The sequence below is a fragment of the Myotis nattereri genome (genome assembly GCF_964212035.1).
Source record: "Myotis nattereri genome assembly, chromosome: 14".
Classification (NCBI taxonomy): Eukaryota; Metazoa; Chordata; class Mammalia; order Chiroptera; family Vespertilionidae; genus Myotis; species Myotis nattereri.
Genome location: NC_138089.1, coordinates 54,583,781 through 54,610,100, shown reverse-complemented (window position 1 = coordinate 54,610,100; position 26,320 = coordinate 54,583,781). Strand labels below are relative to the sequence as shown.

Here is a 26,320-nt window from a genome sequence, read left to right as displayed (position 1 = left end):
TATTAAAAAAAAACTTGATAGTGGTAATCCTCTTTAAGAATAACAATAACAACAACAATAATGATAACAACCCACCCTTTAGCAACTCTCCATTAGGATGAATGAAGTCCATGATCTTTACTAAGGATTATAGGGGCCCCCGTGCTCTCACAGTGCTGACTAGAGCCTTTTCTGGCCATGCCACTCCACAAACTCTCCTTTTCTGGCAAACAGAACTTGATGGACACTGTATTCTTTTTCACCCAGGGGTCCCTGTTCAAGCTATTAGCTCCTCCTGCAAAACTCTTAGGTCCCCCCCCCCCCCCGCTTTTTTTTTTTTTGGTCTAAGTCTTATATCTCCTTCAGTATTTAACTGAGACGTTAAATCTCAGGTAGGCCATCCCTGATGCCTCAAAGCTAGATGCCTATCCTATGCAGACGTATTACCCTCTACTTCTCACTATAGTAGCATTTGTCTTACTCTATTGTAACTTCCTGTCTTTATCTGTCTTCTCCCTTGCACTAGGATGGCATGACTGTAGGGCCAGGAGGAGGGACTGTGTTTTTCTTCACCATTGGTGCCTAGCACTATGCCCAGAACAGACATTGAGCACAATGGTTGTTGAATGATCTTGAATTCCCCTTCAGAATTCCTGTGAGTAGTTTGGGAGTCAATCCTAGGTTGGCATTCAGTAAAATAAAGGAGAGAATGGTTGGCATGGAGAATAAAGGCATTCAGCCTGAACACTATTGCTTTTTCTCAGAATCTAGTTTTAAGATTGGGGCTGAAGAGAAAGTCCTTATAGAAGGGGCTCTCAGGGATAGGGCTATTTGGGAAAGCTATCATCACATGGTAGAGTGACCCTATTTGTTTGACAAATCTTGATTTCTTGGGGTCTTGTTTCTGCCAGATCTGGGTTTCAGAAGTAAAGGAGCTGGCGTAGGATCATAGATGTTAGTATAAATGTTCATGCCTGTGTTCCACGCTGATCAGATGTGAGAAAACACACATGTAATTAGTTTTGATTTTGCAACCCACAGCTATGGGCCACTTGATTCCCTATTCCTTCCTCTCCCATTTACACAATGGCCACTTGTCTGCCATCTTCAGGCCTCACTTCAATAGTTCTGCTGGTTGGATCTTATTGTCTTAGTACTCTATGCTTGGTCTGAATTTTAGAGACTGGGCTTATTCTGCCTCTTGTTCCGAATTCAACCTCCCACTTATCCCTAGACTCTCCAGGAATATTTCCCTCCTTTGGTCATGCCTGTGCCCATAGTTCCTACTTTATTCACAGTGGTGGTCACCTCTTCTGACCTGTCCACACCAATAAGCTCCCAAGGCCCCTCACCTCCGTTTCAGCTCTTCTAGACCCATTGATATTGTCCTTGGAGAGAGGAATCTCAGGGCAGGCTGTATGAGCTCTACCTCTCAGAGCTCTCTGAGGATCTGCTACTTGTCATTGTCTCAAGGATGAAGATGGATGACTGGTGCCACCCAGTAATTTTCCCAGATGCGCGGAACTTCCGCCCCTTCACTTCTGATTCTCTGGCTGCAATTGAGAAGCGGATTGCCATCCAAAAGGAAAAAAAGAAGCTCAAAGACAAGACAGCGGCAGAACCCCAACCTCGACCTCAGCTTGACCTAAAGGCCTCCAGGAAGTTGCCCAAGCTCTATGGTGACATTCCCCGTGAGCTGATAGCAAAGCCCCTGGAAGACTTGGACCCATTCTACAGAGATCATAAGGTAGTTCCATGGGGAGCCTGGGGTGTTCTAACCATGCAGTTGTAACTGGTGTTACAAGGAACTCCGAACACCAATCTTGGGGTTTGTAGGGAGCAAGCTGTACTTATCCTTTGCTATCACCCCCTATTATTGCCTTCACAACCCAGAGAACTCCTTTCAGTCCCCTTTTCTCTGTGTAATGTGTGTCTTGGAGAAGAACATGAAGACTAGGAGCAGCAGAAAGGTTAAAATTGGAACAGATTAAAATGTCAGGAAAGAGGACTGGACTAGCGGGTAGCAAAGTTGGGTGTAGGCCATTTCAGTGATTGGCTTTATGACTGGGTAAATCACTTCACTGATCCCCATTTTTAATCTGTAAAATGGGAATAATGCCTGCTTTTTCTACCCTCCAGCATAGACACGCTATGGAAGCACTTTAAAAACTGTAAAGCATACCCATGTGAAGGATTAATATTGCTCTCTAAGATTGTCCACTTCAGCAACAAGAGTTTACTTTGAAAACTTTTTAGAGTTTACTTTTTAGTGTTAACCTTATGAAGGTGAAAGCCTTAAACCAAAACTTGACATATAATCAGAGCTCAATAAGTGAAGTCTAAGAATACGTAATCGAGTGGACACATGCAGATTATACAGTTATCTACCAAAAATGTTTACATAGTTTTTTCTGATAGCTCAATTGATGTTTCTTTTCAGATGTAACCCATTGCAATTAATTATTCAGAGTGTATATACATTTTTGGGGGGATACCCTATATATAAACCCCATGCCAATATGTGATAGGCTTGCTGTTTCATCTACCTGGATGTAGCTCTTGCAGGAAAATTCTAGTAAAAGTTCCTTAAGAGGGTTCCCAGGTGAGAAAATGTGAATTTTGGACTCCTCTGCTGGCTGTTTGAAAACCTGGGTGGGCAGTAAGGACAGTTCTCAGCAGACCATCCCTTTCGGGAAAGTGCCAGAAGACCTTGCCATTATCACCTCACTGTGGGATCCAAGGAAGTGTGGAAAACCCACCTCACAGACTGAGGTCATGGAGGAAGGAGGCTGGGGAGTTTGAGGGAAATCCTAGAAAACACATGATGCTGAGAGCATCCTCCACTAGCAACCAAGAGAAAGTCATCTCTCAGAAGAAATATTGCCTGGTTCGTATGTCCTTGGGATAGACTTAGGTTTACCAGGCAAAATGAGGACTGTGTGTACAGAGGAAAGTAGGGTATAAATGGAAAAAAGAAAGAGGAAGATAAATGAAGGAGCAAAACAGTCTAATATTTCTCCTTCTCCTTATGCCCCTGAATTCAGGGGCTTTTTGAAGGTAGAGTTGTTGGATGTGAGTTAACTGCCTCCTTCTGCCTCAAGGACGGATAGGAGACCCATGAGGCAGGCAGCAGCTTGGTGGGTTGTGGACAGTCCTAGAGGGAAGGCTCCGTTCTAGCCTGAATGGATGTTCTGGAAGTGTCTCTTCTCAGCCTTGGTCCTCCCTTCAAATCAGAAGACATGATCCTTGTTTAGAGCTCTGCGGAACGGTGACCTCACATGACCAGTGCTCTCAGCAGTCATGTGAGGTATGTGTAGTAGTCATTAACATGCCACCTTACAGGTGAGGAGACCATAGACCAAATGGGGAAGTGGCTTATGCCAGGTCAAACGGCCAGTGAGGGGTGGAGCTGGGACTCAAATCCAAGGGCTCTTTCCATGGTCACAGGCCACTTCCTTTCTAGGAGCTTCTATTTTGAAGAGCTACAGGGAAAGGGGTGGAGATGTGTCAGCGAGCAGGCAGAAGGAGTCAGTATATATCATTTTAGTCATTAAAACCCTGGCAAGTGTAGTTAAATACACCATTAGTTGAAATACTTAAAGTAGTCAGAGGAGACATTAATAAAATATCAAAATCAAAGGGCACAGACACAGAGCCATATTACGCCACCTACTAATTTGGGGTGACTTCCCTCAAGGATAGGTTTGCTCTCTACCCTGAAATTGTCTTTCTATCCAAAGGACGGGCACAGTATCCCCAAGTGGGTCTGGCGCTCCTGAGCTCATTCATAACTTTTCAAGAACCCTGTGTCCCATTTCATTTTGTTTTAGAGGAAACAGAAAATGCCACATGGTCAGCAGACAAGTGAGTTCCAGCAACTTGGTGAAATAGCTGAAGTTCTGGTACTTCAGCCAAGGCACCCCTGCCCTGCTATCTTGGGCCTTGGTGACAAGGCCTGTCTTTCTTGTCTGAGAACATGCTGGATTACCTGTCAAATATGAACGGGGCAGTGACATGGGGAGACAAGAATGACCCTCATTCTGTGAATACTTTTATAACTAACAGCCTTAAGGACACATAAAGGAACAGCTAGATTACAATTCAATGGAAAGAGGGAGATCTGGTGTTGATGTTAGAAACCTGCGAGTAAAGCTTGTTGTCCAGGGGCTGCTTTATTCCCAGAGCCCAGGAAGCTATGCTAGGAGGAAATGGGTACAGGTTTGGTATTCTGTAGTGGGGCCCAACTGGGGGCTGTGAGGGGGACATGGTACCACGGGGCAGGTCTGTGTGGGTTTGGCATCCCACTAAAGGCCAGTGGGCCCCCCCCCCGTCATTGTGACAGACAACCAGAAACAGCCCCATGCCTTTCCAGATGCCTTCTGTGGGGCTTCCCCTGCCAGTTGAGAACCACAGGCAGATTTGTCGCTATGTCCATGGAGGGAATTGAAGAACAAGTCTGGGAACCTTGATGTGTTTCTTTACTGAAGATTCTCAAGGTTAGAATTGATTGACAGACTATCTCATGTCAAACTGCTTAAGCATAACAATATGGACTCTCTAGGTCCCTGACTATTCTAAAATTCATTACAAAGTGTTTATTAGGAATCAAAATAATTTAAAATAATCTGCTTAATGTGAATGTTCAATTCTGTTTCCATCTCTTGCAGTCTTCTTCTAATTCTTGTCGCTGTAGATACATGTCCTAGAGCAGTGGTTGCCAACCTTTCGGACCTCACGGATCACGACTGGTCTGCGGACCACCGGTTGGCGACTGCTGCTCCAAAAGTTTCCTTAAACCAGCGGTCGCCAGCCTTTTGGACTTCACAGACCACCAGTTATAATAATAAGCTAAGCTATACCTCAATCCATGGTTCCACTGAATTTTCTCGAAACGAACTCATGATAAATATTGTTTTGTCACAGCTTTGTAATTCCTGTTGTGTTTGGTCTTTTGCAGACATTTATGGTGTTGAACAAAAAGAGAACAATCTACCGCTTCAGTGCCAAACGTGCCTTGTTCATTTTGGGCCCTTTCAATTCAGTCCGAAGCTTAGCCATTAGAATCTCAGTCCATTCATATCCTTTTGTTGCATCTTCTATGAAGTCCAGGTCAAGTGAAAAGTGCATGCGCCTCAGGGTGTTCACATGTTTCTTGAGTGGAAACAGCTCATTCTGTCAATAAATCCTGGCCGAGGGCAGGAGTGTGCTGGTGTTGGGTGTGACCAAGGCATGGCCCCTGCCCTGGGAAGAAGCCGGGCCAAAGGCAGTCCGTTTCTTTAGGGAGATGGGTGGTTGGAAGCGGTGGTGTGGAGAGGCACTGCTGCGCTTTGGAGGCACCAAGGATGACCTCCTGGAGAAAGGAACGTCTCAGTTGAGACCCAAACAAAGGTTGTAAACTGTCAACCTGTGCATCATACTTAGCTGATGAGCGTGTTGCACCTACACAATGTTTAAAACTTCTCAGAAACACTCTCTAATGTTAAATGCCCAGGTTTCCAGCTTCTTGTGAACAATGGAACCTGTCAAGGCTGGGCTTGCATTCCCATCTGTCAAAGTCATTGTAGTGAGAAACTGGGGGCCTCTTTTAGAGGGGATGTGTGCACTCTATTTCACCACATGTTCACCCCTCCCTGCGGCCCAACATCAGCCCATTTCACCTAGTTATGTGACTTGCCAGGCTCTGGAGACTGAGTTTGCACCCTCAGTCTTAAGGATAAAGACAGGTAGGAATCATTGGCATTACTGATGTGTGCATGGGTGGTGGAGATGCTAGGCAGTTTTAGACTAGGGGTGGTGTAAGAAACATGGATTGGTAGACAGAATGCAGTGCTGAAGAGAAAGAGAAGGAATAATTCTTTAGGTTGGTTTCCCTAGAAGCAGAGCCTGAGACAGGGATTTTTAGGTGTTTTAGTAGAGGAATGCCCTCTGGAGAAGGAGAAAGGGAAGCAGGATGGAGCAAAAGGAGGAGTCAAATAAGGACGGGGTCACAGCTGAGTTTGAGAGCTCTGGGCACAAATTGTACCCCAGAACTGCCACGCCTGGAGGCAAGGCCCAGCTTTTTGTGAGTCTCAAGTCAGTCAGACATGTGGAAGGGGGTTGTAGCCCTCCATGTGCGGAGGCTGCCATTCCCCTAAGGAAGGGGATGGATAGCTGTGAGTTGTTCTCAGCCAACATTCAGTTAGGTGCACCTGCAGGGAAGGGGACCTGGAGGGGCACCCGTGGCCTCCACTATGTTAACTACTGACACTTGCCATCTGCAGTGTACCTGCCTTAACAGATGCTGGTCACATTGTTCAGCATGTTCATCATCTGCACTGTCATCATCAACTGCATATTCATGGCCACAGCTCATGGGAAAGACAACATTATAGATACTGACCTTGCGGAGTAAGTATCTGCCCTGTTTTTAAACAAGTACATCTAACAAAAAGTTATAACTTTTTAGCTATATTTATAGAGAGAGTTTAGACATATAGAGAAAGAAAAAGTTACCCATAACCCCAATTCCCCAACACAGTGCTGGAAGAGTCCATTTTATTTTTGTATGTATGTTTTTATGATTGTCTTTAAAGGCCTTTTAAAATACATTGGCAATTAACAGCACACATACGAATTTTATATCTAGCCTTTAAGTGGTTATCTTTGTCTTACAAGGGCTTTATGAGAATCTATTTTGATAGCTATATAATGTTCAGCCAGGTGAATAAACCATAAATTACTTAACCATTCTAGCATTTTGCTACTATAAATAGTATTGCAACAAGCATTTTTTGCATAAAGTTACTTTTCAGAAGTTATTTTCTTAGCGTAGAGTCTTAGAAATGTATTTACTAGATCAAAAGGTACATTATAACGCTTTAAAAATATGTATTGACAAAATATTTCCTCAAAAGTTTGTAGCAATTTAATCTGTCATCAGCAGTATATTCTGACAACCAGTTGTACTGTATTCTTGCCAGCATTACATTTTTTTCTTCATTAATTTATGAAGTTAAAAATACTTGCATTTCATTAATTTCCAGATGGGTTGGATTTTTTTTTTGTTTTAATTTATGAATTCTGTACTTCCATCTTTGCACATGTGTCATTTTTTTATCCTGGTCAGTTTGAGTGAGTTCTTTGTATAATTAAAATATTAACTTCTTGTACTTTTTAAATGGTTATTCAGACATAAAAGTTAATTTTTTTAAACTTAGAAAGTTCTGTATTTTGATAAATATTCTTTTATATGTTGTCCTAATTTTTCTGGGTTTGACATATTTACTGCTTTAGTCTTTCAGGACTATACTGAATAATAAATTGAATAAATAATAAGACCACTTATTTGTATCACATATTTAACTATGTGATAGAAACCACCACAGCCAATATGTGGATCATTCCAAATATCCCCCAAAGTTTTCTCATGTCTCTTTGAGGTTCAGTCTCCTGCCCACCACTTCCAACCCCAAGCCAATGCTGATCTGCTCTCCGTCACTCTAGACTAGTTTTGCCTTTCCTGGAATTTCATATAAATGGAATCATATAGTATGTATGATACTATACTTTTGTGCCTGGCTTCTTTTACTTAGTGTAATGTTTTGAGGTGCATTTATGCTGTTGTATGTTTCACTAGTTTTTTTTTTCTTTTCATTGCTGAGTTGTATTCTATTGTATGGGTATACCACAATTGGTTTTCCTATTCACCTGTTGAGGATTGTTTCCAGTTTTTGTACAAATAAAGTTGTTATGAATATTTCTGTATAAAAGTCTTTTGTGGATATATGCTTGCATTTCTCTTGGATAAGTATCTAGTAGTGGAATTGTTGAATCTTAAAATAAGTATATTTTAAGTAATTTTGTAAGAAACTGCCACAGTTTTCCAAAGTGGCTGCACTGCTTTACATTCTTGCCAGCAATATATGAAAGGTTTAAAGTCTTTATTAATTTCCTCCATCAATTTTATTTTATTTTAATTTGCTCTTCTATTTCTAGCTTCTTAAGGTAGAAAACTAAATACTTGGTTTTAGATCTTTCTTCTTTTCTTGTGTATTTGTATGAGCTTGTAATTTCCATGTAAGCATTGCTTTAGTTATACCCCACAGATTTTGATAATTATGTTTTTATTACCTTTCAGTTCAAAATATTCCCCACTTTGTCTTGTGATTTCTTCTTTGTCCTAAAGTGTTATTTAGAAGTGTTTTTTTTTTTTAAAATATATTTCATTGATTTTTTACAGAGAGGAAGGGAGAGAGATAGAGAGTCAGAACCATTGATGAGAGAGAAACATCGATCAGCCGCCTCCTGCGCATCCCCCACTGGGGATGTGCCTGCAACCCAGGTACATGCCCCTGACCAGAATCGAACCTGCGACCTTTCAGTCCGCAGGCCGACGCTCTATCCACTGAGCCAAACCGGTTTCGGCTAGAAGTGTGTTCTTAAATTTCCAAATATTTCATGTTTTTCTAGTTGTCTTATTGTTATTGATTTACAGTTTAACTCTGTTGAGGTTAGAGAATATACTTTTCTCTAAGATTTCAGTCTTTTGAGAAACTTGTTTTATGGTCAATCTTGGGAATGGTTCATGTGCACTTGAAAAGAATGTAGATTTTGGAGTTGTTTGGTCTGATATTCTGTAAATGGCTGGTTATGTTAGTGTGGTCAATATGTTATTTAGATCTTTTATAACTTTCCTGCTCCTATTAGTACTTCTATGAATCATTGAAGAGAGTCTTGACATTTCCATCTATGATTATGGGTTTGTTCATTCTCCCTTTCTTTTTTGTTAAATTTTGGTTCATGTATTTGCAGCACTGTTATTAGGCACATGAACATTTATGATGATCTTCCTGGTATATGCATTCTTTTATCACTATGAAATGCCCTTCTTTGCCTCTATAATACTCCTTTTAATGTTTGTTTTGCCTGATACTAATATAGCTACTTAAGCTTTCTTATGCTCATCGTTTGCATGGTATATCTTTTTCTATCCTTTTACTTTCAACGCTTTTGTGTTTTTATATTTAAAGTATATCTCTTGTAAAGAACACATAGTTGGTTTTGTGGAGTTTTTTAAACAGTCTATCAGTCCAATCTCTGTTTGTTTTTTTTGTTTTGTGTGTGTGTGTGTGTTTTGTTAATCCTCACCTGAGGATATTTTTCCATTGATTTTTAGGGAGAGTGGAAGAGAAAGGGAAAGATGGAAAGACAGAGAGAAATATCAATGTGAGGGAAACACATCGATTGGTTGCCTCCTGCATGAGCCCCAACCAGGGCCCGGGCTGGGGAGGAGCCTGCAACCAAGGTATGTGTCCTTGACAGGAACTGAAGCCCGGACCCTTTGGTCTGCAGGCCAACGCTCTGGCCACTGAGCAAACTGGCCAATCTGTGTGTGTGTGTGTTTTAATGGAATATTTAGTTCACTTGCATTTAACGCAATTTTGGATAGGCTTGAATTTAGGCCTATTGTTTTTCTATTGGTCTCACTTTGTACGTTGTTCATTTGCTCTTCTGTTCTCTATTCCGATCTTCTTTTGTGTTAATCAGGGATGTTTAGTATGTCATTTTAATTCTCTACTGGCTTTTTAGCTTTACTTCTTTGCATTATTTTTTAGTGGTTGTGCCCTCTCTGTTGGTGGGTGGAAACTGGAATCTGGTTAAGGCCAGCCAGCTCAGGGGCTGTGCCTTGGAACAGGGGGCATGTACACCCCTGGGAATAGCAACCATCCTGGCAGTATCACTGGGGAAAATGGTTTCTCCTCTGAGAGTTGCTGTTCCATGTGAGAAGCTAACTGAATGCAGAGGCTACTGCTTATTGTTTACAGCAGTGTCCCTGGAAGCTTCTGTGGTGAAAAGAGTGGGACTTGTGAGCAGACAGACCCAGGAGGTGGAATTGCTCCCAGCCTAGCAGTGGTTTGCCCAGCCCAGCACTTCTAGAGAGATGTAATGAATCCTCCCTTCCCATTAAGGAGAAGTAGTGGCCCAACTGAAAGCTAATTTGCTCAAGGCCATTTTCACTACTAAAAGACCCATAAGGCAGAGATATGGAAAAACAAAAAACAAACCTTGTCTAGGGAAGCAGAGAGGCTGGAGGTAGGGGTGGAAGATGGGGAAAGCTGCTGCTGTCCCCAGGCGGCACTTGGAGCCGTAGTGGATGCATGAAAGTGGGGCTGGGAGGAGGCTGTTCAAGATGTCCTCATAAAAGGAAGGCATGCAGTTGGGTGAGTAGGCCAATGGGGGGAGAGTTTCTTCAGCATTCTTTGGTTAGAAAAGTATTAAATGGAGAAAATTAGATCCAAGTTAATAGCTCTCAGAGAATGAATGCAGAAGTCCTCCAGGACCAGGCGATGGTATTCTGTTAACCTACTTGGACACCACCTATGGCCCTGCTGGATACTCTAGCTATGCTTGAACTGACAGGGACACACCTTAGGGGCCTGATGGGTTGGGGTCTCCCCGTTAAGGAGCTCCTAAGCCCTGCTTCCTACTGGTGAGCATAGCTCTTACTCCACAGCACATGACATGGTGGTCTGCTTGTCCCACCATTTGGCCAGGCTTCTGCAGAAAAAGAGAACAATGGAGCTGGGAGGTGGGAGGCTACGTTGTCAGGCCGAGATGGCAGTCATGGGCTGCTGTCTCTTTTGCTTGAGATCTAAATGAAGATTGTCAAAAGTCCCTCAAATCTGCAATTACAGCCTTTTCCCAAAATACCTACAACTTCATAAATTATATCTGAGTTTAAAAAATGGTACTTCAAAGCAGACATTAATTAATCTTCTGTGTTCATCTGTCACCTAAAAGGTGATCAGTTTAGAAAGGGGCTGAAGCAGAGAGGAGCTCTTGCCTCTGGCAACCTCATAACCATTTCTTCTTTGGACTTGGCTGCTTTGGGATTTTTCAAGTTCTCAAGACCTTAGTTCTATAGCTTTGAGGGCTAACAATGGCTGGATATTCTACCACTTTTAATCTGAACAAACAGATTGTTTGCATTGATTGTTTGGCTCCAAAAGTGAAACTAGTGTGTGTGTGTGTGTGAGTGAGAGAGAGAGAGAGAGAGAGAGAGAGAGAGAGAGAGAGAGAGAGGGAATGAGAGGGAGAGAGAGGTGGGGGGGGAAAGGAAGAGAGAGAGAGAGAGAGAGAGAGAGAGAGAGAGAGAGAGAGAGAGAGAGAGAAGACAGAAAAAGTGCAAACCCAGTGTTTTTCACAGCTTGGGATTATAACAAGAGAAATAAGGTATTATGTTCTGTTTTGGAGGAAGGGGAAGAAGGGAAATAAATTAGAGGATAGACATGGTGAAGGACTGAGGGGAGAAAATGAAAATACTAGTAGTTTAGCCCGCCAGCAGAGCATCGACCTATGGACCAGGAGGTCACAGTTTGATTCCCTATCAGGGCACGTGCCCGGGTTGCAAGCTCAATCTCCAGTGTGGGGTGTGCAGGAGGCAGCCGATCAATGACTCTCTCTCATCATTGATGTTTCTATCTCTCCCTCTTCCTCTCAGAAATCAATAAAAAGAAAAGATAAGAATTAACAAACAAAGTGGTTCCCTAGCGGGTTGGGCTCAGTAGATATAGTGTTGGCCCTTGGACTGAAAGTCCCGGTTTGATTCAAGTCAAGGGTATGTACCTTGGTTGCAGGCTCTATCCCCAGTTCTGGTAGAGGCTCGTATGGGAGGTAACCAATTAATGTGTCTGTCTCACACCAATGTTTCTCTCTCTCTGTCTCTCCCCTTCCTTTCCACTTTCTCTAAAAAAATCAATGGAAAAATATCCTCAGGTGAGGATTAACAAAAAAAAAAGTGGCAAAATACACATTACATAAAATATACCATCTTAACCATTTTAAGTGTATAGTTCATTGGTATTAAGTTACATTCACGTGGTTGCGCAACCATTACCACCATTCATATCTAGAAATCTTTTCATCTTGCAAAACTGAAACTCTGTACCCATCCTATATAATAAAAGCCTAATATGCTAAGTGTCTAATTGTCTGGTCGTCCGTTCAACCAATCAAAACGTAATATGCTAATGATATGCTAAGGTCGCTCAACTGCTTGCTATGACGTTCACTGACCACCAGGGTCAGACGCTCTGACCAGTAGGTGAGCTTGCTGCTGGGGTCCTGCCGATTGGGACTGAGTGAGATGGGCTGGACATGCCCTGGAGCCCTCCCGCAGTCCCTCCCCAGCTGGCCAACCTCCTGCATCCCTCTCTGGCCCCGATTGTGCACCAGTGGGGTCCCTTGGCCTGACCTGCTCCCTCTTGAAATCTGGGACCCCTTGGAGGATGTTGGAGAGCTGGTTTCAACCCAAATCCCACAGGCCAGGCCAAGGGACCCCACTGGTACACGAATTCACACACTGGGCCTCTAGTTAAATAATAACTCCCCATTCTGCCCTCCCCCTCATTTCCTGGCAAACACCATTCTACTTTCCATCTCTGTGTGATATTTGACTGCTCTAGATGCCTCATATAAGAGGAATCATACAGTGTTTGCCTTTTTGTAACTGGTTTATTTCCCTTAGTATAATGACCTCAAAGTTCATCCGTGTTGAACCTTGGTTCATCCATGTAGCATGTGACAGGATTTCCTTCCTTTTAAAGGATGAATAATATCCCATTGTATATATCACATTTTATTGATCTATTCATCTGGATCAATGGATATTTGGGTTGCTTCTGCTTCTTGACTATTGTGAATAGTCAAATAGTACAAATATCTCTTCAACACTGTGCTTTCTATTTTTCTGTATATATACCCAGATGTAGGATTGCTGGATCATATGGCAATTCGATTTTAATTTGTTTGAAGAACCTCCATACTATTTTCCATTGTGGTTACACCATTTTACAATCCCCCCAATACTGCATAAGGGTTTTAGTTTCTCCATATCCTCATAAACACTTGTTATTTTCTGTGTGTTTTTTTTTTTAAAGTAGCCATCCTAATGGATTCAAAGTAATAAATCATGATGGTTTTGATTTGCATTTCCCTGATGATTCGTAATATTGAGCATCTCTTCATATTCTTGTTGGCCTTTTGTATATCATCCTTAGAGAAATATCATTCAAGTAGTTTGACCACATTTTTAAAGTTTTTTATTATTATTAATTTTAATGAGAGGAAGGGAGGGGAAGAGAGAGAAAATTCAGTGATGAGAGAGAATCATTGATCAGCTGACTCCTGCATGCCCCCTGCTGGGGAGTGAGCCTGCAACCTAGCATGTGCTCTGACCAGGAGTCCAACTGGGACCTCCTGGTTTTTGGGTCAACGCTCAACCATTGAACTATACTGGCTGGGCAGTTTGACCATTTTTAAATTGTATTATTTGATATTTTGTTGTTGAGTCATAGAAGTTCTTTATGTAATCTGGATATTAACCTCTCATCAGATAAATGGTTTGAAAATATTTTATTCTAGGAGTTTTATACTTTCTGGTCTTAAGTTTAGCTCTTAATCTATTCTGAGTTAATTTTTGTACGTGATGTAAGATAAGGGTCCCACTTTATCCTTTTGAATGTGGTTATTGAACTTCCCCAGCATCATTTTGTTGAAGAGACTGTTCTTTTTCCATTCCATAGTTTTGGCACCCTTGTTGAAAATCATTTGACCATATATGTGAGGACGTATTTCTGGGCTTTCTATTCCAATTTTGATTTTTTAGCTCAGATTTCGTTCTTTTCCAAGATTGTTGAGGATATTCATGTTTCCTTGAGATAGCTACATGAATTTCAGGATACATTTTTTTTTTATTTCTGTAAAAAATGTCATTGAGATTTTGATAGGGATTGCATTGAATCTATAGATCACTTTGAGTAGTATGAATACCTTAACAACATTAACTCTTCCAATCTATGAACATGGGATGTGGAAAGATTTAGCTTTTAGCCTTAGGTTTACTTTCTTTTTCCTTTGCCATCATCTCCTTCTGTACATGAGTGACAACTGCAGAAAAGCAGTGACAAACTATATTCCCAAGTCTCAGGGCCCCATGTTGGCTGAAACTCTGCTCAAGGATGTCGCTGTGAAGCTAGGCATTGTAAAGTGGCTTTACAACTTTATCCATGGGCCTGTTTTTCAGAAATTCTAACTACTGGAACTTGCTTGAGGAGCTTCTTTCTGAACTCTGGTTTGCTAAAGACCAGAATGTTAAATGTCACACTGAAATGGATAAAACCTAATCAAGGCCAGATAAGATAGGCAGGCTCTCTGCTTTTCACATCACTTACATTCCTTCTTGTTCTGAATGATTTGCTTTGTAGGTATATCTTCACTGGGATTTATATTTTTGAAGCTTTGATAAAAATATTGGCAAGAGGTTTTATCCTGGATGAGTTTTCTTTTCTTCGAGATCCATGGAACTGGCTGGACTCCATTGTCATTGCAACAGCGTAAGAATGTTAAAGATTTTTAATGGAGAGACTTGGGGTGGGAAAGAAGCCCCTTTGGCTTACATCAGGGCTCTGTGTGAATCCCCATGAGTAGCTAAGTGTGGTCTAGTAATGCCTTAGAGCTCTGAGGGCAGTGTTGGTTGAACCTGAACAGTACCATGTAGTCAGTTGGCCAGAGGCATCCATGCACAAAGCCATTTCTAGGCCAACCCTCATGTTCTCATTCCTTCAGCCATTCATTCACCAAACACTGGCCTACTATGAGCCAGGTTCTGTGTAAGATACAGGGCTTGTGATAATGAAAAAACAAAACAAACATACCTCATTCTCAGTCCAGGTGAGAAGAGAAACAATTAGTGACCATTACAATCTGGCACGGTGAGCATTAAGATAGGAGCTGTGCATGTATCAGGCTGTCAGAGCATGTATCAGGATGTCAGAGTATGTATTGGGCTGCCAGAGCATATATGGGGCTGTCAGAGTATGAATCAGGCTGCCAGAGCATATATGGGGCTGTCAGAGTATGAATCAGGCTGACAGAGCATATATGGGGCTGTCAGAGTATGTATTGGGCTGCCAAAGCATGGAGGAGGAACCAAGGAGTCTAAAAAATCTTTAGCTACTACAAGGACACAAAGAGTTTCTCTCATGTTGTCTTCTAGAATTTTTATAGTTTTGACTCTTATGTTGAAGTCCATGGTCCATTTTGAGTTCAATACTGTGTATATTGTATATGACAGGTGAAAACTGAAGTTCTTCCTAAAGGAAGGGGCATCAGTTTGGCATCTGAATGATGAGGCAGAGTCAGCAAAATAAAAAGCAAGAAAAGAAATGGTCTATTGCCAACACAGTAACAACAAACCTTTAATTAAGTTGTCAAGCCAGCCATTATTTTAAGCACTTGCATATATTTTCATACTTAATATTCCCAAAAGCCCTTTGAGGTAGTTGTTATTCATTTCAGAGTTTTACATTTGAAGGTCTACAGTCGGGTGCTCTTAGCTATTGAAAGGTGGTGTAGTATAGCAGCGAATAGTGTGGGCCCAGGAGACAGACCACCTGTGTACCTTATGGGCTTGGCCACATATTGAGACCTTAGGGAAGTGCCTGGGGCCAATCAATAAACATTTCAATTGATTTATATTAAGCATGGATGTAGCCACAACTATTTCAAGGAATCCTTACCTTTGTCCAAATATAAAGATTAGTTGAGAACAGCCACCTGTACAATCTCTGGTCCATAGCAAAATAGAATATTAGGAGACCCTGAGATGAAAGTGGGCTTGGGAAGGTGAGGCCCCAGATTTCACCTCTGTGGACCCAGGGCCTACGCTTTGCTTACTTGTGCCTATGGTGGTGTGCAGTGTAGGACTGAGCTTTTCCTGTGCCTTGTCTTGTAGGTTTGTGTCATTATTACCATTTATGAAGGCCAACAGCATCAGTCTGTCATCCCTGCGTACCTTCCGAGTGTTCAGGGCTTTGAAAGCAATTTCAGTAGTTTCAGGTAAGTCACTTTAACTTTCAACATTTACTCTTAGTGGGAGAGAACATTCTTTTATATTTAAAATTTCTCAAATGTCATATAAACCAAAATCAAACAAACAAACAAACAAACAAACAAACTCTGTTTTTACTTTTTATTTGATTATTCAACAAATATGTATTGTGCAGGTGCTATGCTAGCTGCTTGGGATATATCAGTGAGCAAACTGACAAAGGTCCCTGCCCTCATGGAATTTACATTGTATGTGGGAGGTGGGGAGACAGACCCTAAACAATAATTATCCTATATAATAAAAGCCTAATATGCTAAGTGTCCTGTCGGCCGGTCAGCCATTCAACCAATCAAAGCATAATATGCTAATGATATGCTAAGGCCGCTCAATGGCTCTCTATGACATGCACTGACCACCAGGGGGCATATGCTTCGGCCAGTAGGTGAGCTTGCTGCTGGGGTCCGGCCGATTGGGATTGAGTGAGATGGGCCGGACACACCCATCTGGAGCCCTTCCACGGTCCTTCCCCAGCTGGCCAACCTCCTGCATCCCTCTCTGGCCCCGATTGTGCACTGGTGGGGTCCCTTGGCCTGGCCTGCTCCTTCTTGCAATCTGGGACCCCTTGGAGGATGTTGGAGAGCTGGTTTCAGCCCAAATCCTGCAGGCCAGGCCGAGGGACCTCACTGGTGCATGAATTTGTGCACCGGGCCTCTAGTAATAAATAAGTTATCTAGCATGTTAGAAAGTGATATGTGTCATAAAATAAATACAAACAAAAAGGAAAAGTAAACAACATGAGAGCTACTGGAAGTCACAGTAGGGGAAACAGGTTGCAGTTTTCAATAGAGTGGTTAGGATGGGTGTCATTGAGAAGGTGAGATGTGAGCAGATTTTAAGGACATGATAGTTTCACAAGCAGATATATGGTAAAGAGTATTCTGGGGATAGGAAACAGTCCAAAGACTGGGGATAGGAAGGATACGAATGAAGCCGGAGCAGACAGAGTGAGGAGCCAGATGATGGAGGTGGGAACACAGAAGTGAAGGGGAGGCATGTAAGTTCTGGGAAGATTTGAGCTTTGCTCTGAAACAAATGGGAGCCAGGTGAGGGCTTTGAGCAGAGGAGTCGCATGACCTGACTCAGGTTTTGAAAACATTACTTTGTGTGGGGACTAGAATGTGGGGGAGCAAAGGTAGAAGCAGGAACCCAGTGGGAGGCATGTCGTTGCCATGGAAATGTGCCGCTCAGATCTCCTATTGCAAGGACCATAGTTGACTAATGGTCTCAGCTGCCATATATCTGGATTCACCACTGCATTCATGTTCATGCCAAGATTGTGCTTTCCCTACGTATTGGGAACACTATTCTTTTTTAATTTTATTGATTTCAGAGAGGAAGGGAGAGGGAGAAAGAGAAGGAAAGATCTACGATGAGGGGGAATCATTGATCAGCTGCCTCCCGCACACCCCCTACTGGGATTGAGCCCACAACCCAAGCATGTGCCCTGACCGGGAATCAAAGAGTAACTTCCTGGTTCACAGGTCAACACCCAACCACTGATCCATACCAGCTGGGCTAGAGGAAGGATGTGGGACTCCCCTATTGGGGGACTTTAGGTTAGGGGCTCCCCAGCAACCTGGTTGAGACTGTCACATCAGCACTAATCTGAGGCTTGTCCTGTCCAATCATGCTTCCTTCTTATTCTCCTTTCCCATGTGTCAGCCCTGTGTCACAGTCGGGCTCTCCCTGCCAACTCTACTCCTTCCTGTTTATTCTTCACAGGCATTTTACCCAACCAATCTCTTGCAATCTGATCCCATAGTACCTGCTTCCCAGAAAACCCGCACTGACACAAGGGGATACTGCCACAAGCCAGGCAAGAAATGGTGGTGCTCTCAGATCAGCTGGTGGTAGAGGAGTTGGTGGACAGCAGTCACATTCTGTATACATTTGAAGGTAGAAACAATAGAATTTCCTGATAGGTTGATTGTATGTGGTGTAAACAAACAAAAAAAAAAGTCAAGGGTGGGTCAAGGATTTTAGCCTGAGTGACTGGAAAGATGAAGTCGTCATTGACTGAAACAGGGAAGACCATGAGAGGAGCAGGTCTTGGCAGTCAGGGTAGGAGTTCATTTTGGACATGTTCTGTTTGAGATGGCTGTGAGACATCCAAATGAAAGTTTTAAGTGGGCAGTTATATATGAGCTGGGAGTTTCAGGGTACAGTATGGGCTGGAGATATAATTTTTGAAATCATGAGCCTATAGATGGTATTGAGAGCTATAAAATCTGATGAGATCACCAAGAGAACAAGCACAGATGGAGACTAGAAGAGGGTGAAGGTCTGAGTCCTGGAGCCTGCCACCTAAGGGGAGGGGCGAAGAGGAGTCACCAGGAAAGGCAATGAACAGGAGCCACAGGAAAGTAGGAAGGAAAGCAAAGGTGGTCTCATGGAAGCCAGGTAAGGAAGGTGCTCCGTGAATCAGGACGAAGACAAAGATGGGTGGTAACTATGAATTCCAGTTTATTAAAAACGAGGTTATTATGGTACACTCTTCTCCTTTCCTTCCTCTTTCCTCTACAAAAAAAAAAAATCATTATAAAAAAATCCCTTTCTGGAGTTCTTTCCCACGTTCCATCTTTCCTACCCCTCTATCCCTTATATTAATGGCTGAGCTACTGTATCAGAACTATAGGCAATTTGGGTCTTTTCAAACAGAGCAATGGGTTATTTTTTGAATCTCCATAAAAGTAACTACACGGTGATAGGAAACTGGCAGTCAGAGGACAATTACGTAGAATTTGTCTCTCCTCCTCCTCCTCCTCCTCTTCTTCTTTTGCAAAGTGGACCTTGGTTTCCCAGGTAGATTTAGGGGCTCTCTGCATGAGCTGAGTCCCTTGTAGTATCATACAGGTAAAATATATACTGAGGCAGTCGCTTAGTGGCTTTATTGTCTCCTTTTTCATCTCTTAGCAGGTGACTATAGTCTCCCGTATGACTCATGAGCACATGGGATCTCGATGTTTTTTGGAAGTGAAGGTGTAAGGCACAATCTTTTAAGGGACTATGTAAAAATTATTTAGGAATCACAACCATCTTCTTTCATTCAATTCTTCTTGCACTGGAGAAGACTCAGGTCTCTTATAGATGAAATTTGGACTTGGATGAGATCGTAGCAATTTCTTGTTTGACTGCAACTGGGGACATAGCAAATGCCCCAGCTTGGCCTCAAGGCTTCTCCCCATGTGACATTACACTTTGTGGGAAAGTTATCTACGTAGGGCTGCTTCTGCCTTGTGTTCTCAAGTCTACCATATATGGTTTACACGAATCAATTGAAACTTTGTTGGGTAGTGTCATCCCACCTGTTATAGTTCACATCTGGTTATCTTTACAGCTGTGTTGAGATCAGAGCCCATGACTCAGTCGTGAGCTAGGCTGACCTGTGGCTCCTCACCAGATTGTGCACATCTTTTCCAACTCTGCTGGTACATCATGCTGGTAACTTGAAACCAGGGGGAAGGGGTATATGGAAGGAGAGGAGGAATCTACACTATGGAATTCAGCAAACAAGGAAATCTATAAATGCTTTAAATGAAGAGTTTCCCATACCCTCCTTCCCCACTTCCCACTCCGCCCTCCCCGGGAACTGATTTTAAATATTTGCCAGCATACTATAAGACTATGTTCTTATTGGTAACTTTGGCATTCTAACAGTGTGCCATGGACACAGTAGGTGCTCCGTAAATTCTTTTTGAATGAATGAAAAAGCAACCATATTATAACTAGTAATCTGAGAGTTTTTTTCCCTAGGACATCCTTATTATTTGAGTCTAGACCAGCCGTGGGCAAACTATGGCCAGTGGGCCGGATCCGGCCCGTTTGAAATGAATAAAACTATTGAAAAAAAAGACCGTGCCCTTTTATGTAATGATGTTTACTTTGAATTTATATTAGTTCACACAAACACTCCATCCATGGTTTTGTTCCGGCCCTCCGGTCCAGTTTAAGAACCCATTGTGGCCCTCGAGTCAAAAAGTTTGCCCACCCCTGGTCTAGACAAAGCTCCTCTTTCAGCTTCCTGCCCCTGACACCTCATATACCTTGTAGTAGGTAGTGACTGCTAAATGTTAAATATAACCATGGCTCCTTTTCTTGGATGGCCTCATTCTCACCTTAATGATATATGTGCCTCCCCTTCAGCCGTGGTGGTGCCTACACAGTTGCCATAGTTACTCCCATATGGCATGTTTCTGCTCAAGGTCTTCTCATTTGTTTTTCAGAGCACCCCTGTGGCAGACCTAGGGCAGGGATGGGGAGCTGAGACCTAGACATGTGGAGTACTCTGATGACACACAACCTCTAAGGCACAGAGTTGGAACTAGAACTCATGGCATCAGAATCCTAGGCCAGGCCTGTTTCCAGTTCCAGCCTGCAATCAGATAGCTTCTGAGGCCGTGGCTGCTCCCTCCTGTGTCTGCCTCTAGCCTGTGTCTGAGTGGGGGCTTCTCTCCACACCTGTCCTCCTCCTCAGGTCTGAAGGTCATTGTGGGGGCCTTGCTGCGCTCTGTGAAGAAGCTTGTTGACGTGTTGATCCTGACTCTCTTTTGCCTCAGCATCTTTGCCCTGGTAGGTCAGCAGCTCTTCATGGGAAGTCTGAACCTGAAATGTGTCAAGAAGGACTGCGAGAACATCAGTAACCCTGACGGTAAATACCCTACTTTTTATTCCTTAGTTTGTGCATAGTTAATTTTGTTTTATTCCCACTCATACCATTTATATGTGTGCATTACAGAGTCTCTTAGGAGCAGGGGGTAACCTCATCTGTCAAGGGTTCTCCTGCAGGCAGATGCATGTCTTAGAGAATTGCCTCATTCTGTGGGTTTCTATGGAGAAAAAAAAGCCCAAAGTCACATCCATAAGAACAGTGTCAGCTCCCATCCTTTTCCACAGAGATTTCTGCCCACTTCTTTGACATGTTTTACAGAAGTCTTCAGAATGCCTGGATTTGGCCAAAGCAAACCAGCAAGTGCCCAGTCCGCAGTCCCGAGTATTTTCTCTGATGGTATCATTTCTTTTTGCTTTGCACCCTCTTCACACTAGAGGTGACCCTATTCCCATTTCATGTGCCGAATCTCACGTGGCTCCGCTTTCTTCATGTCTGTCTGGGCTTATGAGCTTCTCATGGGCTGAGTCTGTGTCCACTTCATGGGGTGGTCTCACCAGTTTTATGTCCCGAGAGGCAAAGCGGAGGTGATGTCACTGCTTTCCCTCCTCCTCTTTCTTCCTCTCTCCTTTCCCTCCTTTTCTTTTGCTCCTTTCTGATGGCCTAGGTTCCCTCCAGTTCCTCTCTGGACGTCCACTTTGATCACTTTAGAGGGTTTTGAACCATCAGTTTCAAGTATACCCTGGCATATTTGCTGTTCTCTTTCATTTCAGTGGTTTCTTTTAAAAAAAAATCTGAACTTATGATTCTTTTCTTCGCAGACTATTGCTTTGAAAAGAAAGATTCCACTGAATTCAGGTTGTGTGGCACCTGGTTGGGTAAAAGGTAAGAAGCTTATATTCTCCATTTCTCTCTCAAGCAGAGCAACTCTAGATCCTTTAAAGCAGTGGCTCTCAACCTTCCTAATGCCACGACCCTTTAATACAGTTCCTCATGTTGTGGTGACCCCGAATTTCATTGTTAAAAATTGAACATAATTAAAGCATAGTGATTAATCACAAAAACAATAAGTAATTATATAGGTATTTTCCGATGGTCTTAGGCGATCCATGTGAAAGGGTCTTTCGACCCCCAAAGGGGTCGCGACCCACAGGTTGAGAACCACTGTTTTAAAGTGATGTGGCAAGCAGTCTTCACCTAATGATTGTGGAAGGCAGTGATGGAAGTTCTCAAACAGTACTGATTTTTTTCATATGTCTAAGCAAGTTTAGATGTGCATTGTTAAATTAAAAAATTAACATGATTACAAAAATCATTAGTAGAATTAAAAGATAAAGTTGAGTAAATAGCCCAGAAAGTAGTAACAAAATACAGAGACAGAAATATCACAATAAATACCAATCCAGAAGTTCTAACTTTTGAAAAAGTAAGAATTCAAGAAATAGAGCACAGAAAAAAACAAAAAGGAAGACATTAGCAAAGAAATAATACAGAGAATTTCCCTGGGATTAAGAATGCAACTCCCTTGGTGTCCCATAAAGTGCCCAACACAACATATGAAAAAGGACCATGCCAAGTGCATTATTGTGGCATTACAGAATCTTTGGAGGAAACGATTTTAAAACCAAAGAGAAAAAGGTAATCGACAAATAAAAATTAAAATGAGATCAGAATTCCCACTAGCAATACAGGATAGTAGCTGAGCAGTGCCTTAATATTTCTAAGGAAAAATAATTTTCAACGTAGAATTCGATTTCTGGCCAAACAATCAACTATGAAGCTAGAATAAAGTTATACTCATATATGCAAAGCCACCCAGGCTTCTTAGGAAGCTACTTGAGATCTGCTCTAGAAAAGTGAGGAAGTAAAACTTGGAAAGAGAAACACATGAGCCAAGAAAAAAATGTATTCGACCCAAGAGAGCCGTTGACATGGGCCACAGCATTTTTCTATGAAGAGCGATACAATAGTGATGAAGCAGGATGGGATCAACCAGCATAGCAGAAACTTAATCAGCAAGGGCTAAAATTGATCAATTCAATATCAGTATAAGTATTATATTTAGAGATGTGGATGTAAAATGTTTAAAAGTTGTTGAATTTGGGATGTGTAAGTGATGATTAAAGAATGATGGCATGGTTTTTATTATAAGCATAGGTGCCATGTGGTTTGTAAACCACATATGCTTTACTTTGATAAAAAAAATATTTTTATTAAAAATTAAGAAAGCGCATGCCCTGGCTGGGTGGCTCAGTTGGTTTAGTGTTGTCCCATACACCAAAAAGTTGTGGGTTCTATTCCAGGTCAGGGCACATACATACCTAAGTTGTGGGTTTGATCCCCGGTTGGAGTGAATACAGGAGTCAACTGATCGATGATGCTCTTTCTCTTCCTCCCTTCTCCTTATCTCTCTAAAAATCAATAAAAGCATATCCTCGGATGAGGTTAAAACAAAAAAGGAAGTGCACATCCTTAGTATATCATAAAGATACACTTAACAATGTGTGTTTTGGTGATGTGGGCAAAGACCTGTGTACAAGATATCCGTTGTTTGTAGAGTAAACCCCAAATGTTTGTAAAGGCAAAAGAGTGTTAACAAATGTAAATATTCATCATTAGTCAAGCAGTTAGATAAATCATGGGATTGTAAGACATGAAAAGAATGGGGTATCTCCCTGTATGCTGATATGGAAAGATCCTCAAGCTATATTGCTCCATGAAAAAAGCAAGGTGCATGAGAGTGTTTAAAGAATGCTTCCATATATGTATTATAGAAGATATGTATTGATATATATGTGTTTCTATAATCATAGACACTTCTAGAAAGTCACAAAATAAGTTAAACTGTTGCCTCTAGGAAGTAGAACTGGGGGGTTGAGGGGGAGAGGGAGAGGGAGACTTGATATTTATTGTATGACCTTTGCTACTGTTAATTGCTCACTATGTCACTGCACTTAAATTTTTAATGAAAAACTAGCTAATATAAATTTCCTAATCAACCTATTTGGAAAGAGTCAGTGGGTACCCACAATAAGGTATAGGCTGGGAGGGTTGACAGACGGGGATGGCCATTCTACAAATACTGAATTCACCCAAGACTTTTGGGTGTGAGCCCATGGCCCTCAGATGAACCAGTGCTATGGGGTGGGGTGAAGTTGTTATTCTTTCTCTGTTCCCTTGTTTCCCATATCTAGTGCCTGTTCCCACCAGTTTGCATGCATCCACACCAAAAAGAATCCTGACTATGGCTTTACAAATTTCGACAACTTTGGCTGGTCTTTTCTTGCCATGTTCCGGCTTATGACGCAAGATTCCTGGGAGAAGCTTTATCGACAGGTTATCTATTATTTTTATTTTCTCTCTCGAAATATCTATCATTTATAACCTACCATCTGTTCTTCACCTTTGTCCCCTATTCCCCACCTTAACAGTGGTACTGTTACATTATGCTTTATAAATTCTATTAGGAACATAAAAATGATAAACATGATATATGAAAGAATAGTGCACACACCTTTCTCTTCCTAGAAATATGACAGTTCTCCATATCCCCTCCTGCCTGAAGTTCCACCACTAGTGCTTCTGTTTCCATGAAGCATTACTGTTGTTCTTGCCTCTTTAATTTTAAAATGCAAATACTCTGGAGAAATTCATAGGAAATTCACTGAGACTTCCATGGGAATGGATGGATGGCATCTTCTCCTTGAGAGATAGGGCATCAGGAGTCCCTGGGTAACTGGGGAGGCTGTAGATGAGGCTGTGGGCAGCTGAGCCAATTACTGCTGGGGAAGACCAATTGGTACTGTACAATTTCTACTTGAAATGATGGTCACTGCTATGTGGAAGAAGGCTTCAGATGCCAGCGTGTGCTCTGTCCCTTGCAGACCTTGCGTACCTCGGGGCCCTTTGCAGTCTTCTTCTTTGTGGTGGTCATCTTCCTGGGCTCTTTCTACCTGATTAACTTAACCCTGGCTGTTGTCACCATGGCTTATGAGGAACAGAACAGGAACGTAACTGCTGAGACGGAGGCCAAGGAGAAGATGTTCCAGGAAGCTCAGCAACTGTTAAGAGAGGAAAAGGAGGTACGGCTTATGGGGTCAGACTGTGGGCTCTACTTAGGGGGACTCCAGGGGCCATGGGACCTGAGGCTCAGGCTGCTGTATGAGGCCTGATCATAGCACTCGACATACTGGTGCTTTTCTGAGAATTTAAACCCCTTGCAGACTGGCTCTGCTGCTATCTCTCACTAAGATGTCTAGGCACAGGGCTCTTGGGAACAGGGAACCCTTGGTTTAGTTACTCTTTGACCTTCTGAAACCTGAATCTTCTAGGACAGATTCCAAATTGCTGGCTAGAAGAGGTAGACAGAGATAGAGATAGAGGTAGAGGTAGAGATAGAGATAGAGATAGAGATAGATACTCCAGGGTCTGCTCTAGATTTTATTGTGGGAATCTGGAGATGTTTATGTTCAGGGCCTTGCTTGAGAGAGTCTGGGAAGTCAATAATGGTGGCTCTAGAGACAACAGGCATAATCATCTCTCCCTTCTTAAAATTCCTGTCACATAGATAGGCCATTCTCATTGCTTTGCTGGTATCTTTAGATTTTTCCAGTTCAATTCTAGATTTTCAGGGCAGGGACCATTTTTTATACTCCTCACCTTCCATAGATATATCTCAGGGGGAAAACTATTGTATGTCCTTAATGTCTGCATCATAGGCACATACATTTATCGAGTTCCTAGCACATACTGGACACTGTGCTAAGGTTAGTGATACAGAGATATGAAAGAGTCTACTCTGCCTTTGAGAGCTGCAATCTCTGTGGACAAACAGGACATGTTCCCCCAGATAAATAATGACAAAGCTAGCACATTCCAATTAGGTGATGAGCAATCTGCATGGCACAGCGCTACCGAAACAGGGAGAGAGTGCTCACAAAGGTTGAGGTCATTTATAGTGTTTCATAGGGAGGTATAACCTGTTTATTAATTATGTTTGTTCCTTTTCTAAGGCTCTGGTTGCCATGGGAATTGACAGAAGTTCACTTAATTCCCTTGAAGCATCATCTTTTTCCCCAAAGAAGAGAAAGCTATTTGGTAATAAGAAAAGGAAGTCCTTCTTTTTCAGAGAGCCTGGGAAAGAACAGGTTCTAGGATCAGATTCTGATGAAGATTCCCCAAAAAAGGTAAGTGTTGGTCAAGGAATTAATGATGGGTCAAGTTGTCAATCTAATTGAAAGGATTCACTCATTTATTTACTCATTTATCCACTCCTCCATTTGCATACACTTTACTTCACCCATGTGTCTATTCAGTTACCCATTATTTACAAATATCTACTTAAAATGTTGACAGTGTTTACTGTCTGCATGGCACTGGGGTCGGTGATAGGGATACATGAGATATATAAGACAAACAACTAATGATGAAGATACACTAAAAAGGAGGCAGTTGCTGTTCAATGTGATGACTGACGTGATGATTGCTGTGGGAGAACAGTGTTCCCTCCCAAGCAAACCCTGAGACATTAGAGTGCAAGTAGATTACTTAGTAAGTGATCCCAGGAAGCACTAAGCAGGGAGGAGAGAAGCAAAACATGGAAGAGAGGGTAGCCAAAGGAAGTGCAATGTCAAGCCATTTGCCACTGACGATACTTGTAGTTTAACTTCCCTAGAGTGGGGGCGATAGGATATGTATACACCAACTTTGGTCCATCATTGGTTAAAGACTGCTAGGGTGAAAAGACAATAATTTTTCTGTATTTCTAACTTGCTGTGTAGTAGGGCAGAAGGGGTTCAGGTAACAAG

General features: G+C 42.3%; 1 protein-coding gene across 1 annotated transcript in view; it reads left to right on the top strand.

Moving 5' to 3' along the window:
* Window positions 1–1,459: 1,459 nt before the first annotated feature.
* SCN11A (sodium voltage-gated channel alpha subunit 11) overlaps window positions 1,460–26,320 on the top strand; it is a gene marked incomplete at its 5' end in the record, with an annotated part of 62,787 nt that continues 37,926 nt past the window's right edge. The window contains 10 exons of the mRNA XM_081106186.1: window positions 1,460–1,726; window positions 4,937–5,047; window positions 6,260–6,366; window positions 14,223–14,351; window positions 15,752–15,855; window positions 20,382–20,555; window positions 21,335–21,398; window positions 23,708–23,849; window positions 24,398–24,595; window positions 25,526–25,699. Coding sequence (XP_080962312.1) covers window positions 1,460–1,726; window positions 4,937–5,047; window positions 6,260–6,366; window positions 14,223–14,351; window positions 15,752–15,855; window positions 20,382–20,555; window positions 21,335–21,398; window positions 23,708–23,849; window positions 24,398–24,595; window positions 25,526–25,699 — 1,470 coding nt within the window. The remainder of the gene's footprint in view (window positions 1,727–4,936; window positions 5,048–6,259; window positions 6,367–14,222; window positions 14,352–15,751; window positions 15,856–20,381; window positions 20,556–21,334; window positions 21,399–23,707; window positions 23,850–24,397; window positions 24,596–25,525; window positions 25,700–26,320) is intronic.